General features: G+C 40.1%; 1 protein-coding gene across 8 annotated transcripts in view; it reads right to left on the bottom strand.

Moving 5' to 3' along the window:
• Positions 1-3,101: 3,101 nt before the first annotated feature.
• Positions 3,102-17,998, bottom strand: part of GLRA2 (glycine receptor alpha 2) — a 120,573-nt gene continuing 105,676 nt past the window's right edge. For all 8 annotated transcript variants that reach the window (XM_026796293.2, XM_014270417.3, XM_014270418.3 and 5 more), the window contains one exon: positions 3,102-4,618. In XM_026796293.2, coding sequence (XP_026652094.2) covers positions 4,340-4,618 — 279 coding nt within the window. In that variant the 3' untranslated portion in view covers positions 3,102-4,339. The remainder of the gene's footprint in view (positions 4,619-17,998) is intronic.

The following is a 17,998-nucleotide window of genomic DNA, read 5'->3' on the forward strand; positions in this document are numbered from 1 at the left end:
CCCAGGAAATGCCCATGTCTGTAATCTCAAAGGCTTGCTCAGATCCTCCCACAATATTTTCAGTAACATCAGCTGCAGAAGGCTGTGAGTTTGGGCTGGAGCCTCTTGTTTGGGCAGCAGCTCCAATGCCGCCCATGTCAGGCAGCTTTGTATAAAGATGAAGAGCTGCAGCAGTTCAGCCTGCAGGAGACAAACATTGTTTCTCCATCAGCTCTTTCCTATTGCTTTCAACATCTCATGCTGGGAAAAAATGGAATCAAAGCAAGAAAACCTCAATGTCTGTGGATGAGGTTTACTCTCACTCATAACCTCTGTAGCACATGAAAACATCTGACCCCAGAGTCATTGCATATCCCAGAGTTGTCCTCCAGCAGTTGGGAATTGCTGATATCTCCTATTGGCTAATCCAGAAGCCTCTATTGCTACACCACATTTGATTCAGTACATCCCAAGTGATGTCTCTGCTGCCTAAAAAATATGAAGAGAAAAAACCAGGAAAGAATAACAAAGAGAAATCTCTCATTTCACATTGAACTATTTTTTTTAATTTTTCATTTTCCTCCTAATGTAATAAGATTTTTTTAAAGATCTCTTTTATCAGTTAGGTTTTATCACAGCACCTGACAGCATCCATCTGGTGAGAGATGGATAAACATTTCCCCTTGACCACTGAATCACTCAGGTCCAGCCTGTAACAACAGGATGCCAATGACCAGACCTGATGTTGTGTTTTTTAAAGAATTCTTAAAGTTTTTTAAGCTATCTTGGTAAAGTAGAAGTCATCATAATTGCCTTATACCTAACTGCAAGTAGTTTAAATGCCCTAGGGTCTGATTTTATTTTACCAGCTAGAATTGTAGCATGCAAGCATTGTAATATGTGTGGAATCTCTTCAGAATTAACCCTGGGTCTCTTTCCTTCCATCCTGATGTGTCTCCTGTTTCACAAAGGCTATTTGTCTCAGAGTTATTTTCTAAGCCATTTTTTTCCTCTTGCAATGGTGTCTTAGAATAAAACTGCTTCACTATTTAATTCTTCTGCTTCACTGAGTGCAAGGTGATAATTTTTTGAATCTTTTTTCTCTGTTAACCCTACTGAGAATTTGTTTAGTAAAGTTGTGTCCTGCTATCCTTGTCAATTGATGTGTTATCTGCAGACAGTTTCTCAGGCAGTTTCTGGTGCCAGCCATGCTCTTTGAGAGAAGGTTCTTTAATGGATGGCCAGTATCAAACCATCTCTGTGTCAGAGAGCTCACAGCCAATGTGGCAACTTTACTGTATCATGTGGCCATTCCTATTTGTCAAAACTTGCTGGCCTTGTCCATTTGTACATATTGTTTCCAAAATTTACTTAGACAATTTCAATATCCATGAGTAATTGAATAATTGTCACATATCCCTAAATTCTGTCTTCAAAAGAGAGAGACAGGCCTATTCAGATTTTGTACACAGATTATTCTCGTGGCTGGACCAAAGTTTATACAGAAGGCAACAGCAGAGCAATCTTCCATGGCTACTGTCAGCAAACCTCAGTTCTGATCAGCAAGATATTTTAGTGAGCTATTTGATAAATGCTAATAGCCAAGAATTGCAAAGAGAGCAGTTGAATTTGTGATGTGGATGCTGGAGGCACATGAACTTCACCACAGGAAGGGCCATAAAGACTCATCCATCAGCTGAGAGCAGGTTTGCATTCCTATTGCTGTGGCCTGCAGCCATTTGGGGCAGCTGTGAGCAGCAGGCTCTGACATTCATGAGAATCTCTGCAACACATCTGAGCACTGAGCATTAATTCTGATTAATGCTGGCATTACACCTTCATTTGAAAAACTGGTTTTGGAACAAGGGGTTAGTAAAAGTGAGGTCTGAATGTTTACATACCAGTGAAGGCTCCTAACTCCCCATACAGACATGGTTTACAGCTGGGTATCTTCACCCTGCCCCAGTTCATGGTGCTAGGATTGTGCTGGGGTTTTCCTCCACTACATTATCTGTAATCAAATACTATTCCACTTTAAAAATTAATAAAAGAAAATCTGATACCATAAAAATTGCATATATTATGATATTTGAATTTGCATCAAAAGCTTATTTTTCAGAGCAGAATAGTTTGGACAGTTGTTTTGAGTTCTCAATTGTTACCCTTTCTGGGGCTGTCAGTCACATCTGGATTCCCTGCCTCAGCAAGGTGGAGGTGATGTTGCCAGTTCCATCACAGGTGTAAGCAGCAGAAGAGTCTACAAAGCTGAGGAGGGTATGGGAAGATAAAATCCACAACTGGCTTTTTGTCACCCATTTATCTTTCAGGAATCAGAGTGTCGTGAACTCCAGATTCCCTCCTCATTTCTGGGGTGGAACTAAGGCTGGTAGCTACTGGCAGCCATGTGGAGAGGGATGGGAACACAGACACATAAACACAGAGATACAGGCTCAGACAGGCTGTGGACTTGTATTCTCTCAGCAGAAGCTGGTCCAGGAGCCAAAGCAGAGTGAGAGGTGCTGAAGGTTCAGATGTCTCAGCTCTACATCTCATTAGGGGAGAGAGAATAAATGCCTATAATGGGCAGCTACAGTGTGTGTATTTGGGCCTCAAAAGGGAAGGGCAGAAAACTGACTTCAGTTTTTAATTTGCTTGTAAACTATTGGTCATTCCCATGTCTACAAGAGACACCTGGCACAGGCCATGTCAGTATGTCCTCCAGCACACCAAAGTGGTGAAGCTGTAAGAAAGCCAGAAGAAAGATCAGGACAGCCCCAAGCCAGGCACAGCACATGTGAAGCTGGGCTGGATTTCATCCTCTGCAGGGCTGCTGTGGGAGGGGAGCAGCATCCCTCCTTCCCCAGGCCTGGCTCAGCACATACAAATGTTCTACAAATGCTCCCATTATATCCCAGACACACTTCTGACAGTCCTTGATGTACTCCCAGGGGCTGCAGTAGTCCCTTTGCTGCAGGATAGACAGAAACATTTGGTGTGCTAAGTCATGTCAGCAGAAGGCTGCTTTCCACCCTCTTTCTGCTGACAGAGCAGTGGAAGAGCAGGGCTGTGGCACGAACAGCCCTGCTCCTGCTGCTGCAAATGAAGAAGAGAGTGAAGAAATGTTAGTACCACATTTAGCTTTATTGAAATTGAACAAATACCTTTTTTTAATAAACCCTTTTACAGCAAGTGTAAAATTTTAATGTTTTACTCATCTTATGTTACAGGTTGTCTTCTTCCATGTAAGCAAAAATACCATCTTTTTTTTCCTCTTTTTTAATTTTTTTTTAAATTTTCTACTTTAAAACATGTAGCAAGGATTTGAATAACGCAGATCCGGCACCAAAAGGTAACAGGTTCTGAAAATCACAGTACAGTTTTAAAATTCTTAGGTTAATTAATGATATTTAAAATGATAGCCACTTGGAGTAAAGAAATAAATTAGAGGTCTGTAAACAAGTTGTGTTTACCTATAGAGCTATTGACTGCAGCTACAATGAGAGCGATAATAGAAACTCAATGCTAAACTGAGCTACACCTTTGAGGAAACAAGTTCTTACTAAGTAGTGTGGTACAGGGTAGCACAATAGGTAAAATACAGTTTGGCACCTCAAGTTGCATGTAAAATCAGCAGAAATAAAATGAAGTAAGTGCACTGTCTCCCAACAGAAATAAACCAGGCAGTTTCACTGGTTTTGGAGTGTCAACTATCAAATAAATCACATGACACACAAGTTCAACCCCAAAATTACAATTCTAGTAAAGCAAGATAATATTAAAATGCACACCCACAAGGATAGTAAAGTATAAATTTTTTTTCCTTTTTTTTCCCTCTCCCTTATCAGTAGAAATAATTTACAACCCACAAAAGGACTCCTTGGTGAAACCACTACCTACAGACATGATCATGGAATGTAGCTCAGTTGACTTGTTTCATATAGAAAGGCAACATTATCCTGAAAATTTTGGTCCTCTTATAACTCACTGTACTGTAGCCACCACAGTCTCTTGATAGATGTTTTAGGAGAATTGTTTGTTTTCTTATTCTCTTTTGTTCTGAAAGGTAATATCTTGGTGATAAAGCTGGGTATAATTTGGCCCCAATTTTAGATGTCTGATTGATGCTGAATCTGGAAGAACACACTAGGAGTACATAGGGGGAGCCTCTTGACTGGTCTCACAGCATATTTTGTCATGGAATCACTTTTCCTCCTACACTTCTTTTCCTCTTTGCTAATTTTTTCTCCAGTGTTCTGAGGGAGTGGGGAAGAAACCTTTAGTCCATATGACAGAATGACATTTTGCTGTTTATTTACATGTGGATCACTTTGGCTAAGAAGTCCTGGCAAACCAGAGCTGCCTATTTCTTGTGAATGTCCTCATGCCGTATAATTTTGTATGTAATCCAGTAAAAGATGTTGAAAATGAGGAAGGCGAGTGGGAACGCAGCACGGGATATTGTATCAATCCTTTTTGCACGGTCAACAAACTTCTTTTTGATGGAATCTGAATCCTTTGGTGGTGCTGGAGTTGGGTTGGGTGGTGTAGCCTTGACTGCTGTGCCATCTTTGACCTGGAGGCAGTGGCCCATACCATAGCCACTGAAATTGAATCGGCTGTCACGAGCAACTTCGTCTTCCTGCAGGATAAAGAGGACAAATAAGACACACAGTCACCTGTCTATTGAGCATGCCATGTTGTTGAGTAGTTGAGATGCACCCCTCCAAAGCACCTCAGCAAATTACCTGGTTACACAATGATACAAAGTCTGGGTTTTAAAGAAAAAAATAAGTTAAAAACCCCATTAAAAAATATGTGGAAATCAGGTGACTTCCAGTGTTTGTGAATCCAAGCTTTAATTTTTCTAACTATGTCTAAATCAAGTGCCCTGAGCAGTCAGCTGTATCCCAGCCCTGTAGGGAAGAGATTTGACTCCACAGGTTTATTTTGGTCTCCTTGAGCTTTCTGTGAGGAGGACACACAGTAAGAAGCAGGATGTCTGCTGCAGCCAGGCTGAATTGAGTGACCCAGAGATCCAGGGGCCCGAGTTCATGTTGGTGGGTTTCCACTGCTCAGCCTCTCAGCAGCCTCACAGCTCCATCTCAGACCTATGAAACAAGGGCAGATCATGGTCCCTCCCTGCTCACAGGAGTGCTCCGACAATCTGTACTTCAAAGTGCACTGGGCACTTGGATTTAGTGCTTGTTGGGTGCCAGGTGCAGGAGCACAAGCTAATGTAGCATCACCCTGCAGAAATCCATTCTCTCTTGTCTGAGTGGGTGATATTTGTTTTTGGAGAGGTGAGTAACTACCACTGAACTTTATCGCTATAATAACTGTGTGATGAAAGGCTTGTGACGGTGCTGGTAAATTCTCACTGATGTTTCTCCTGTCTGATAGAACAATAATACACAAGTTTACAGTTGCTGGCAGCTCTCCATGAAGGATCCAAAACCAACAGACAAAGCAGCTCTATTCTTTTTCATTTCAGCAGGGATGAATTGTAAGTTCAGGAGCTTGTTCTAGTTAAAGACCTTTTATTTGACTGACTGATGCTTCACTGTTGACTGAAAATAACCACTTCTTGGGTTGATAAGGAGCCCTGTCCTTCATGGAGGTATTTAATATTCTCATATCTCTTACCAAACCAGAGCCTTCTGAACTTAATAGAAAATCAAAAACTGCAAGAAAAAAAGGCATCACAGCAGCAAGATATTGAATAACGAGTATATTGACTGAACTTGGGGGTGGGAAGGGAGAATAATTTGCACCTATTCAGGATGTAAATCACTGCTCCTTCACAGAGGAACCTCTTTCAATAACAGCATTTTTCTCTCTCCCCAGCTCCAGGACTAGAATTGAATACATCACCCAACTTGCTGTCCTTACCTTGGAGTGACATGCAAAGGGGAATAATCAGTAGTGTGATTCAAGGCTACCAAATGAGAAATAGTCCCTCTGACTGCTCATGGCATTGGATGCTTGTGGAAGGAGGGTAGGCAGTAAACAGTGCTCTGGAGACCCTGTCACTCCAGCATGAAGGTCTATTCCACAGTGTATCCATAAGCAGGTGGAAAATTGCATCATTGCAAGGCTATTTGAGCACTTATCCAGGGCTTACAACCTTTCCATTTCAAAAGTTCACCGTCATTAAGAAAAAGGATGGTCCTCTCCTTTTTCAATTTTATTTATTTGCAGTTCGCAGTACCTCTGTGAAAACACTGCTTGTCCTAGTGATTATAAGCATGTAAAGTGTTTTCAAAGATGAACCCACTGAGACCTAAGTTCTGGATAGCCCTATTAGGCAAGGCTTCTCTGGCATGACTTAATGACTTAATAACACTACCAAGTCCCCCAGTAATACAGGGAGATGCCTTCCTCTCAGTGTTTTTCATTTTACTGAGTTTGAAGGATGAAATGCATGCCCAGGACATGAGAGGTGATTAAAAAGGGTAACAGATTTTCAGCAGCTGTGTTGCCATACGTAGTTCATTCATTTTTAAAAAATTTAATTTCTGTTGCTCCTGAGAGATCTGTGGGAAGAATAAAAAGTACTGAACTCAACGCCAGCTTGGAGAGTCCTGACTTCCACTGTGCCCTGGTGGATCACAGCTTTGTCACATGGGGCTGAGCAATTCATCTTCAATGTCACAGCCTTCCTTTCGAGCTTATGCTGTAGCAACCTGAGTGGGAGGCCATCTGACATTAGGGACAGGGATGTTTAAATCAAATTATTTTAGGTATTCAGCACCCAACCCTTAACTATAAGGAGTCACTTATGTCCCAATGGGATTTAAAGCCCTGCTTTTCCAACCCAGACAGTCGTCTGTGCCATTTCTTTCTCCCACACGCCAGAGGGAAGCATGTACAGTATCCACATGAGTTTTTTATTTAGGACTGCAGCAGGTGGGATTTACCCTGAGTACTAGAGGTACAGCATCCACCTGGGGTATGAGGGTATGAGTGAAAACCTCAGAAGTCAGTTTCCCTCTCTGCTTGAATAGATTTTAATGATTTTAATCTCCTTCTCCCTAATAGATCTCTGGATGGGTTTGTTACTCTTTTCCTAACATTGAGCTATTTGCTGGTTGCAAAAAAAAAAAAAAAACCACCAAAAAGTGTTTATGTTGGGTTTTTTAACCTATCAGGAAAAAAACCCTTTTTCAAAGACTAAATAATGGATTAGGAGACCAGCATTGTCTTGCTACACCCACTTGTTATAGTGCCTGATATTGTGCATTTACACAAACACAGCACCAGAGACACCCAAGCTGTGGCTGTTGGGATTTTTTAAGTGCCCCCAGAAGCAAGGAAAGAGCCCTTACAGCCCCACCTCCAGCCTTGGAGATGCCGTGGCTCCATAACCATTATGGGATTTTTAACAGGAAAATCCCCAGGAGCCAAAGGAGCTCTGCAGCCTGGCCTGTGCCCGCACTCTGAGCACTGCCAGGACTCACAGGCAGGACCTGACCGCATCAGTCTCCCACCTGAGCAGGCATCACCTGAAGGACCTCAGGGGGGTGAGAGTTCTGCCCTTTCCCATGAAAGTGGCCAGTAGTGTTGAAAGTGAACCATGAAATCCTGGAGATATGAAGACCCACATGTCTGTGATAAGGTGGTACTTTTGCCAGGAGACTGCAGAAGTGGGCTTGTGTCCTTTTGGCCCTCTGAGCCCCTAAACTGGTTCCACCCAAAAGGAAGGAGAGAGGACAGAAATGTTTCCTCCACACTGCTGAGCTGGGGAACCAGGCCAGGTGCTGGGAGTTCATTGTCCATGCTTCTTGTGGGTCAGCTCACCCTGGGGTGGATCATACCAAAAAGCTTTCATCCCAGAGAAACCTGTCCCACTGGGACTGCTGCCGCAGCTGCAATCATGAGCCATGTGGGAATACCTGCCCTCAGCAACAATAAAACCCACAGTGTGATTTACTTCAGCATTATGGATGTAGTTAAAAAATCTGTCTCTAAACCACCATAATCCTATGACAAAACTACAATTTGACATTTCAGATAATATTCCAACATCCTGTTACATATAAAGGACTTGGGGAAATATTCACAGAGCAAGAAAAACAAATTTATACACTATACACAAAAGGATAAAGAACCTTTTAAAAATTATAATTCAAAATGTGAGATGAAGAACTGACCTTAAGTGCTTTCCCTTAAATTCATGTCTTCCTTTGACCTAGAGGTGAACTACTGCACAGCTTACCTTGGGTACCCACTGCTGGGGCTCCAAAATCATTCTTCATTCTCAAGGTCCCACTGAGTTCATACTCTCTGACATATCTACCATGGACACCCATCCACTGATAGTCTTCAACCTGCTCTCTAGCTTAGTCACTGCTAAAGTAGTCCAAGTGACTTCTCAAACATCTCTGTCATTATTTTAATCAGACTACATTTAAAACATATTAATTTTAAATGGTACAGAATCTCACTTGCATAAATCCCAGATATTTATGTGTTTACAGATTTTAAAACCAAAATCAAAGAGCAGTTGGAAGGTGCTGGACATCAACTGGAGTGGCAGAATCCACTGCCATTGAAGTTACTAACTTTATCTTTCTAAAAGGATGTGAAGTTAGGTGTTACATAAAACAAAGTCACAACTCCATCTGTCCTTGATTAAGGCACAGGGGAAAGGGTCACAAACTAGGATGAGAAACATAGAATAAATTAATAACAAGAGGAAAGTGTTCTTTTGATAGTTTTCTTTCAGATGTTCGCACTCTGAATATTTTAGAAGAATTATCCATTGAAAGCTAATTATATTTCCTGAGATTTGGGCAAATATTTTCTATAGATGCTTTTTCGACAACATAAATTTATGACTATTGTCTTAAGATGTCATAATGAACAGGCTTAGGTATTGGCTTTAAAGAATTTTCATTAAACAAGAATTACATATTTTTCTCATTTTTTAATTACCCTTTATGAATTTAGTGATTTTTTGTGCTTTACAAATTGATGGCATTAAATCCTCTTGACTCAGTTTTAGAGTAAGCAATATATAAATGGGGGTAATACTTCTGAAATGGTTTTCTTTTTTCATTTTTGTAAAGCTTTTATTTCTACTCCATCAGGGCTATAATGTATTTCATACCACCACTTTCACACCAAAGCAATCAGAAATAGGAAAAACACTTTAGAAAATCTAGCCCATTCAATGCCTTCCATGCTCAGCTTTCTGTACAATGCATTTTGAAGTGTTTTGTCTCCACCACTTTAAAATGCTTATTGTCAGCATTGACTAAGTTTTTACAATGAGGAAAATGAGAGAGAGGCTGGCTTCAAACAGTGTATTTAATTTTCTCTCTGATGTGATTTATTCTTTTAATTTTGCTACTCTTTTTCCAACATATGGTGGAAAAACTATTTAAAATACTATCTGGTTTAATTAAATTTCAAGGACACGGATTATTAATTTTAGGTATAGGATAGAGAACATCAGAGAAATTTTCCTTTTGGTATTCATAAGCACAAAGTTGGAAGCCCAGAATCAATTCAGACTTGAATGCAAAATGGAATCATTAGGGAGTGGACACCAAAATATCTTTGGAGATTTCATTCTTAAATGATCTTTACGACTTTGAGACACCTCCCCTCTCTCATACTTTACATAATTCATGGTGTGGGTTTGCAGGCAGTCATGCTTACATCGTTTCAGTTCTCAGGAGTCACTGAGCATGTGGACGAAGACAGTTCAGCTGAGAAGCACACTTGGACTTTCAAATCCCCTTTGGTTCCTCACAGAAACCTCTTACAAAATTCAATTCAATTTAATTCAGTTGTGAGGAGATGAGAAGGAAGGTCCTTTCACAGATTAACTGTTTAAAAGGCAGTAATGGAGTTTAGGAGTAAGTGATCGATTTCATAACTGGGGGATTCGCTGCAGGGGATCTCTAAGAGATTCTTAGTGTGAGAAGCACTCAGAAGGAACTGAGTTATAAATAAGCTGGGACAAAGGTTCCCAAGGGGAGGTATGCAGGTGAAACAGGATATTCAAAGCAGATAAAGCTAAGCCAGGATTTCCAGAAGGATTCTAAAAGATGAATGACTAAGTAACAAAATAGCACTAAATGAAATACAGGGTTGATAAGGGCAAGGTAAAGCATTGCAGAAGATAACCCTAATTACACACAGATGATAGTGGGCTCAAAATATTGTTTTTTCTTTTCCTTGTTTGTGAGTTTGGGAAATTACTACATGTATGATTCTGACATTAGTCCTCTGCTAAACAGCAGTCAGGAAATGGGCAAACAAAACAGAAAATTCCATTCTGCCATTTTATCTACTCACAGAGCATTCAGGTTTTGGACACTAGAGGTATTTCTGGCCACTAAATCCTACTGAAGACATAGCAGAAGTAGATAAAATACAAAGAGGAGCTGCAAGGATGGTAAAAGCCTTTTATTTTGAATAAGGAAGAAGAAAAGAGATGAGATCTCCTCATCTTAGAAAAGCTGTGTTTGGAAAGTGATATCACAGGATGCTAACAAGCTTCTCTGATTTCCTACAGACTGAAAAGCTCTGGATGTCACCTATGCCAGATGTCATTCCCACTCCTTCTCAATCCAGATTTCAGAGGAGCAAAAGGTGATGTAAAATTGTCATCTTTTCTCTTCAATCCTGCCCAAAGTATAGACCAAATACTTTCCAGAATTTGGTTTAAATATATTTTTTTTCTAAATATTCACCAATATGTTTAATTAAAACTATAAACAGTCTCTGACTAATCCTACTGCAAGATGACATTCCATCAGGACCCATCATTCTGCATGTGATGAACAGTGGTGTTCACCCTGTTCCTGCCCCTCTTAGCAGTGATTTTCCTGCTCACTGAGGTTTGCTTTGCTCTCATTTGAACCCTCGTGCCTTATGGAGTCTAAGTAAAACAGACCTTTTATTATAAATAGACATTTTAATTAATGGAAGTGAAATTGGTCATGGTTATCTTTGGTGAGGGTTTCCAATGCACAAATTTAGGCTTGTTTTGGAGACCTGTGTTTAATAGTATGTTCTGTCTCCAATAAACAGCAAAAAGTCTCTGAAGCATGAGTGATTTACTTACACAGTCTGTAAGAACAGCAAGTGAACTGTTGTTAATGCAATAATGAAATGGTAGTTAATGCAGCTTCGCCCTTTTCAAGTAGGAATTGAACATTATCCAACTGAAAGAGTAACATAATTTAAACATGTTGTGAGCAAAAATACTTTCCTGCCCTCAAATATCTATAAGTAGAATCAAAATTTTTCAAAAATTGCTTTAATATTAAAGATTATACAGTTGGTAAGGATGAGTGATTTGCTAGAAAAAAAAAAAAAAGCTTTTTCTTCAGTAAAGAATGGCTTCTGTCTGTAACTTTTGCAAACACAATTAATGAAAATGTCTTATTGAAATTCAAGTTTTATATATAATATAATGAATATTTTCATTTTAGGGGAGGGAGAACCAGATGAACTACTGTTTTGCAAAGCACCATAAATGTTATGATAGAGAGTCATTCCTCCTAAAACACCAAGTAGATTGATTCCTGACACAGTCTTGGTTGCTTGTTTCCTTTTATTTTAAATGAAAGTTATGCCTTAAAATATTCAGATACAGTGATTTGTGAGTCTTACAGGCATAATTTGACTGGATATTAAATTCTCTCAGGACAATAAAGTCTGGAGATTTGACTGCTCTTGGGTAACTTCTGCCAGTCTCTCTCCAAAGAAAGAAGAGGTTGGCCACTTTATCAGTGGGAATGGCACATTATTCTGTTTTACATCAGACAAATACATGTTGGTGACCTAGATTTGAAGGATAATCTGCTCTGACCAGAAATCTGTTGGATAAAGGGCAACTGACTTTTGCTCATTCTGTCTGCATGCAAGGCTGAGTAAAATGCAAAGCTGGTGTTTAAATATGTGACTATTTCAACTAGAACATGAAAATAGCTGTCAATGGGCACATCAGTGTAAAGCAAGACTACATCAGCTAAAATTTTAGAAGATCAGAAACCTGAAACACCGATGGAAATGTACCTAAAATTCACTTACTCCATTTTCTCTTGCTTTCTGCAAGATGTCTACATCAGGAGAGATGAGCGGACTCTCACCTCCCTCCTTTCAGCAGTGTTCAAGCCTGAGCCTCAGACTTCAGTTCTCTCCCTCCCTGAAACCTGCTGCAGGGTCAATATCACAGGACAAGGGCACAGGGTGTCCCCAGGTGGGTGACTGGCATGGGGGAACTGCCACAGCAACGTGTGGGACACCCCTGCCCAAATACCCTAGTCACAAATGTCTGAGCTACCCTCTACACAGGACTTTTCCCATTAGGTTCTCTGGTCCTTTTCTCAAAAAAGATTTAAGTACATTGGGGAGGGTGATTTTTATCACACCTTTGTGAAATTTCTCAGTGCCTTTTTCTTTAACTGCAATTATTCTACGAGACTTTGCTAGACCACTCCTGTGCCCTGGCTGTGCCGTCTCGGAGTACCTCATTAGTCTGTCAGTCATAATTAAAAAATAAATAAGTGTGCACACAGGGCTCATAAACAGCACTCATTATTGGATTCATGCAGGTTACCCTCTAGAACAATACGTTGCTGGATGTTTCATGGCTCAGGTTCTGATTGTCTCAGCTCCCCCATTCCTTGGGGTGATGTGCAGCCCACCTGCAGCACTGTCCCTGCCTGGGCCAGAGTGGGGATGAAGTGCTGGGGCCTGAGGCATCCCCACCCCTTGCTGAGGCCTCCTGCTCGGTGCCAGGAAAGGGCAGAGGAAGAGGACAGGCAAAGGGAAGGAAGAGGAAAAGGTTTTTTTCCTCTCTGGTGGTGGACTCTCACCTTCAAGCCATTTTCTGCGACAAACACCCAGAATGAACCCCAGCAAATGCAGGCAGAGTTTACCAGGGCTTTCTCAGACATTCATGCATTTAATTCATGCAAATACTGAACAAATGAATTAAATATTTCAAATTGCATTAATAATTTAAATTCTGTAGCTAAAAATAGTCAAGAATATTTGAATAATCTTAAAGTGTTCACATGCAAATTTTATAAATTTAGTCAGGGGAGGCTGTGGGGGGTATTTTGTTTCTTTCACTGTTTTTGGTTTTGGGTGTTTTTTGTTCCTGAAGTTGGATAAGCCTTTCTTTTCCAGTTATCAGTTCTTAATACCAGGTTTCCAATAAATAATGTTTTGGGGTTGGTTTCATTTCCTTATCTTCTATTACACAAGTTATCCTTTCTGGCTTTCCATATCATTTATTTCTTGTTTTTAGTCAAGATCTCAATCTCTCTAGCTATTCATGCACAGGCCTAAAGCATCATTGGCTTAAAAAAAAAATTGCCAGTTATCTGCCCTTCAAACTTGCTTCCAAAATAAATTGTTGCATCTTAAAAACATCTTGACTGTTTGAATGTATTAGAAATTTACTACACATATAGACTTCTGTATTTTAATTTTTTATCTGCTTCTGTGAGGGTTACTCTATAAAATTCTGGTGTTATTTATTCTCAGGAAAATAAACATTCATCATGAGGTAAAAATCAATGACACTCAATGCCACAGCAACTTGACAGTGCAATCTCTACATGGAATTGTTGAGGTGTTTTTTTCTCATCTGATAAGTAATAAGTCCACAAATTCTAGACGGTCATTGGAAGTATGCATACCATGAAAATTAAATAATATTTCATTTTAAATGGGTTTGATAGTTTTTCTTTTACTGTGTATTACACACACAGTCACACACACAGTCTGCATGCACCCATCCATGGAGATAGATGTACCTGCATATAGGTGTGGGCAATTACTTAATCTAGTCCTCTAATGTATTCCCTGAAGGCATTAGCTAGTGGCAAGTTCACCTAATGAGAACATTTTTATTCTATTTTAAGATTACAGGCACTCTCCTGAGAATTTATTAATTATTAATTTTTAATAACTTCTCAAAATGCTAACTTTACACTAGCTTTTCCCCTGCAGTAGTTCTGAGGAGCAAGAATACAGATCACACAGACAATGGCCATTAAACCTTCCCAATCCTCTCTGCCCATATATGCTCTTTGGCGGGATGCTGACATTTTTCCAGGAGGACCATCTGGCCAGGCCAGTAACTAAGCAACAGATCTCCTGGTGATGGCCTTTTATTACTTGGCAAAAGTGATACAAGGATAACCTGAAACAAGAGATTTAACTGAACATCCACTGAACATCCAAGAGCTCCATAAGTAGCAGGCAGGAAGAGACAAAAAGGGTTGTTTGGTGACAACCTAAATTCTGTACAGTAGGATATTACACAAACTGTACAGTCAGAATGGTTGGCATTAAACTGATTTTTTGTTCTCTGAGCTGGAAACATGAACGGGGTCTTAGAAGCCATGGGAATGGGTTCTAATGAGCTGGAAACATGAATGGGGTCTTAGAATGGGGTCTAATGTGAAACACAGGCAATTTGATATTTACTCTTGGTCCTTTGCTTCCCTGTCTCCTAATTTCTGCAACTATCTCTTCTCTTAACTCCTTTTTAACTTTTTTTCTCTGACACATTTTGCCTCCCAGACCTGTTTTTGCCTACCTCCTCTTTGATGCTTTTATACTCACTGTTTTCCTTATATGTGGCCCATACCTTCTGCTTGCAAAATTCAGTTCCTTCCTTAGGTCCTATCTGCTGTAGCCCTTTCTGCTCTTAGCAGCTAAATTATCTTCCTCCAAAGAAAAGGCAAGCTATTAAAGTAGAACTCCACCTTGTCAAGACCATCTCTAAACTGAGAGGTGTTACTCTATGTTTTAAGAATAGCCAGGAATTAGATTTTGTTTTCTTTTGTTGATGTTGGGTTTGTTTGTTTTGTTGATGTTGTTGTTTGTTTGTTTGGCTTGTTTTGATGTTGTGTTTGTTTGTTGGTTTGTTTGCTTGTTTTTAATTGAAATAATCTGCTTTTGGAAATCCACAGAGTTGATAAGTGCTCAAAGAATTTACAGTACCATAAAGCATTTTGAAATGTGATGCTTCTCATTTGATCTACTGCTCCTGACACACAGCCTGTCCCATTGCTGGCAGGGAAAGCTGAGGATCACCAAGTGTGTGGGTCCATGCAGCAATCTGTGACTGTGTTCTGACCAACCAGAATATGCAACAGGAACCTTTGGGAGGCTTTGGAAAATGATCACAAGTGCTGCAAAACCAGCAAATGGAATTTTGTTTTTATTCTAAGTTTAAAGCTCAGTAAAAAGGGTTGTTGTTTGTGCATAGCACATGTTCTAGTCTACTGAAAACGGAGTAATGTGGTAGTATATGCAAATAGTAAGAGATTAAAGACTTGGCATGCTCTGGAATACTCCAATGACATGTCCAATCACAGCAGTACCATTTGCTTTTCCTTATATGTGCTAAATTTATAACACTCTGCTAATTTCTGTAAAAGTTTACTCACCAGTTTCAGGAAATGATACTTAACAGAATGCAATATTTGGGTTTTGTGACTTACTGCTAGCAAACAGTTAGTAAAAGCCTCTTCAGTTACTCATCTCTTAGACAAAGGACTTTGGAAATCAGTAACATCGATTATGATTCTTAACCCCAAAGGAATGGCAGTGATTTGCAATTCAAATGTTAATTCCCTAAGTTTTTGCTCCCACTCAAATTTTGACAGACCCGTAGGGAATTAGACTTTCACCTGGAGCTTGGAAACCAGTAAAACACAAGTCTGGTATTGTACAGCTAAATTAAAATTAACTCCTTCTGTTTGGGGTGGAATTTTTTGCAGGTTGCTTAACTGTAACTTCTCTTCAGGCAGTGATCAGTTTGACCCAGTATTGACTGCACAATATTGGCAATATTCCCCCCATAATTGCTCACTGACATTCTGTGACATAGGAAAATATAAAACCAGGCAAGGAAAGGCTCCCTTCAATGGCCATCTGGGGTTTCCACGAGTGTTTTTCCCTGTTGACTTCACAGCTGGATGTTTTACTGATGATGCTGGAGTTCATTTAGGGTGCCTCTGCATGGTGCTGTGCTGAATGATTTCTTCCCACAGGATGAAAGTCTGAGCTATCCCTTCTTTGGGTCTGAAGGGAGCAGGTATTTCAAAGTGTGAGACCAGTGAACCATCACCTGAGGGGACAGTGGTCTAGAGGATATTCTAAATGTGTTTGACACATTTAAATAGATGGTTTCAGCTTGCCAATTTTGGAATGGGTCCTAAAATAGAAGTCACTATAAAGAATAAAGCAATTTGTTTTGGATGATTAAGAGAATATGGCTCATATATCCAAGGTGTGACAATTCCAATCACACCTTGATTTCAATTTACAGGAAATAAATAAACTAGGCTTCATTATTGCTCATACTGCTGGTGCTATATATTTGACATGATAATCTACAGTATTAGTCAGTAAATTGACTCACTGGACTGCCCTTGATCATATGCTCCATTTTCTGCTCAGCAGGGCTCTCTCTAACAGCTATATATAACCAGGGAGGGGAGGGAAAGAGAGGGTTCTCTCTTAGATCATTATAAAATGACGCCGTGTTCGGTTTCCCTATTGCTTCAAAGGTTACAAGTGATGTGATCTTTTCACCATCACAGATAATACATGGCTGCTGTTTGTCTGACTTGGCAGCTCCTCACACAGAAATCCAATACTTTCCTCTTGTCACATACTCATTTCAGAAATGTGCTCTCTTGCAGGCCTGAAATGAAATAGTCTCTGTACTCTGTATTCCTATCTGCCAGGTTTCAAGTCTTGCCTTATGTGCTCCCTCCTCGTCATACCACAGTTGTCACATTAGCAACCCACAGGAGTACTTGCAGCAAATGTAAAATCTCCTGATTGTAATGAAAATTCTGCATGCTTTCTATTAAATAACCTAAATCATTGTGCATTATAATCCATAGCTCTGCTCTTCTGCCACTGTTTTAAAATGTCTGATTACTGAGCTAATTTCTCTGGCAGGTTGTTTTTAGACTGTATAATGCATTTATAGGTTATATATCTCTTTCAAAATAACTATTGGATTAATCTTGGCTCCTCATCTTCATGTTGAGAAATTGCTTTCTCAGTCCAGACAGAAGTTAAAGTCTGGGGCAGCCTCTAAAGGGGCTAAAGGGTGAAGGGCAGCTGAGAAAGAAAGAGATACCACAAATAAAAAAGCAGGCATCTCAGTAGAAGATTGGCATGAGTTACAAAATAAAAACCTGTGTAGCTGTATTTCAGCAGCATATCTACAGCTGTAATCTGTGTTGCTGCAGAAGGAAGGGGAAGCAAACACTGCTGGGACAGAAAGAGCCAATCACTATTTCTGTCCAGAGTGGTAAATTGTTCAGAGACTTTTTTACTCACCTTTGCTCCAGAAGTACTTGCAAGTCAAAGAGAATTACAGGATGTAAATTGTAAATACTCAGCTATGGGTCAGCACATCTACAAAAAGATATAATTCAGCTCACACTCTCCCTTAGGAGCAATCCCTGACAAATCTCTTTTAAACTCACTCCTGATATACTGGGCACATTACAGAAGAATGTTTAACAGCACTGATTAATATTTTCAGCTACTGTAAATTGTCCAGTGCATTGCCTGGTGCTGGCTCTGCCAGCTGGCTCTCAAGGGCTCTTCCGGTCCTGTTCCCTGCCATCCTACAATTCTGTGCTTGTAGTCTGAAGAATAGAATAGAAATCAATCACTGTCCAGGCCAAACAGCTTCCTCTAAATTGTAAAGCTTTAAAAATGCAAAGAGGCTAAAGTCTAAGCCTCTTTGCTTCGAAGGCTTGAAAGCTGCCAGCAGAAAAGATCCCCAGATTCATATGGTACCAGTTCCTAAGACATCTTCACTCTGAAATCGAAGGCAAGGAGGGAAGACTTCTGGTAAAAGAAAGGTGAAAATTTACATCCCACCATGTCATACTGGTTACCCTTTGGGCACCCCTGTACCCCTGGGGTATGGTGTTTTGGCTAAATGCCTTTCTATCTCCTCTCAGATGAATGAGACCTCACCATGGGAGAATGGGGTTCATGTTTCATA

Source organism: Zonotrichia albicollis, chromosome 2, assembly GCF_047830755.1.
Source record: "Zonotrichia albicollis isolate bZonAlb1 chromosome 2, bZonAlb1.hap1, whole genome shotgun sequence".
NCBI classification, from domain to species: domain Eukaryota; kingdom Metazoa; phylum Chordata; class Aves; order Passeriformes; family Passerellidae; genus Zonotrichia; species Zonotrichia albicollis.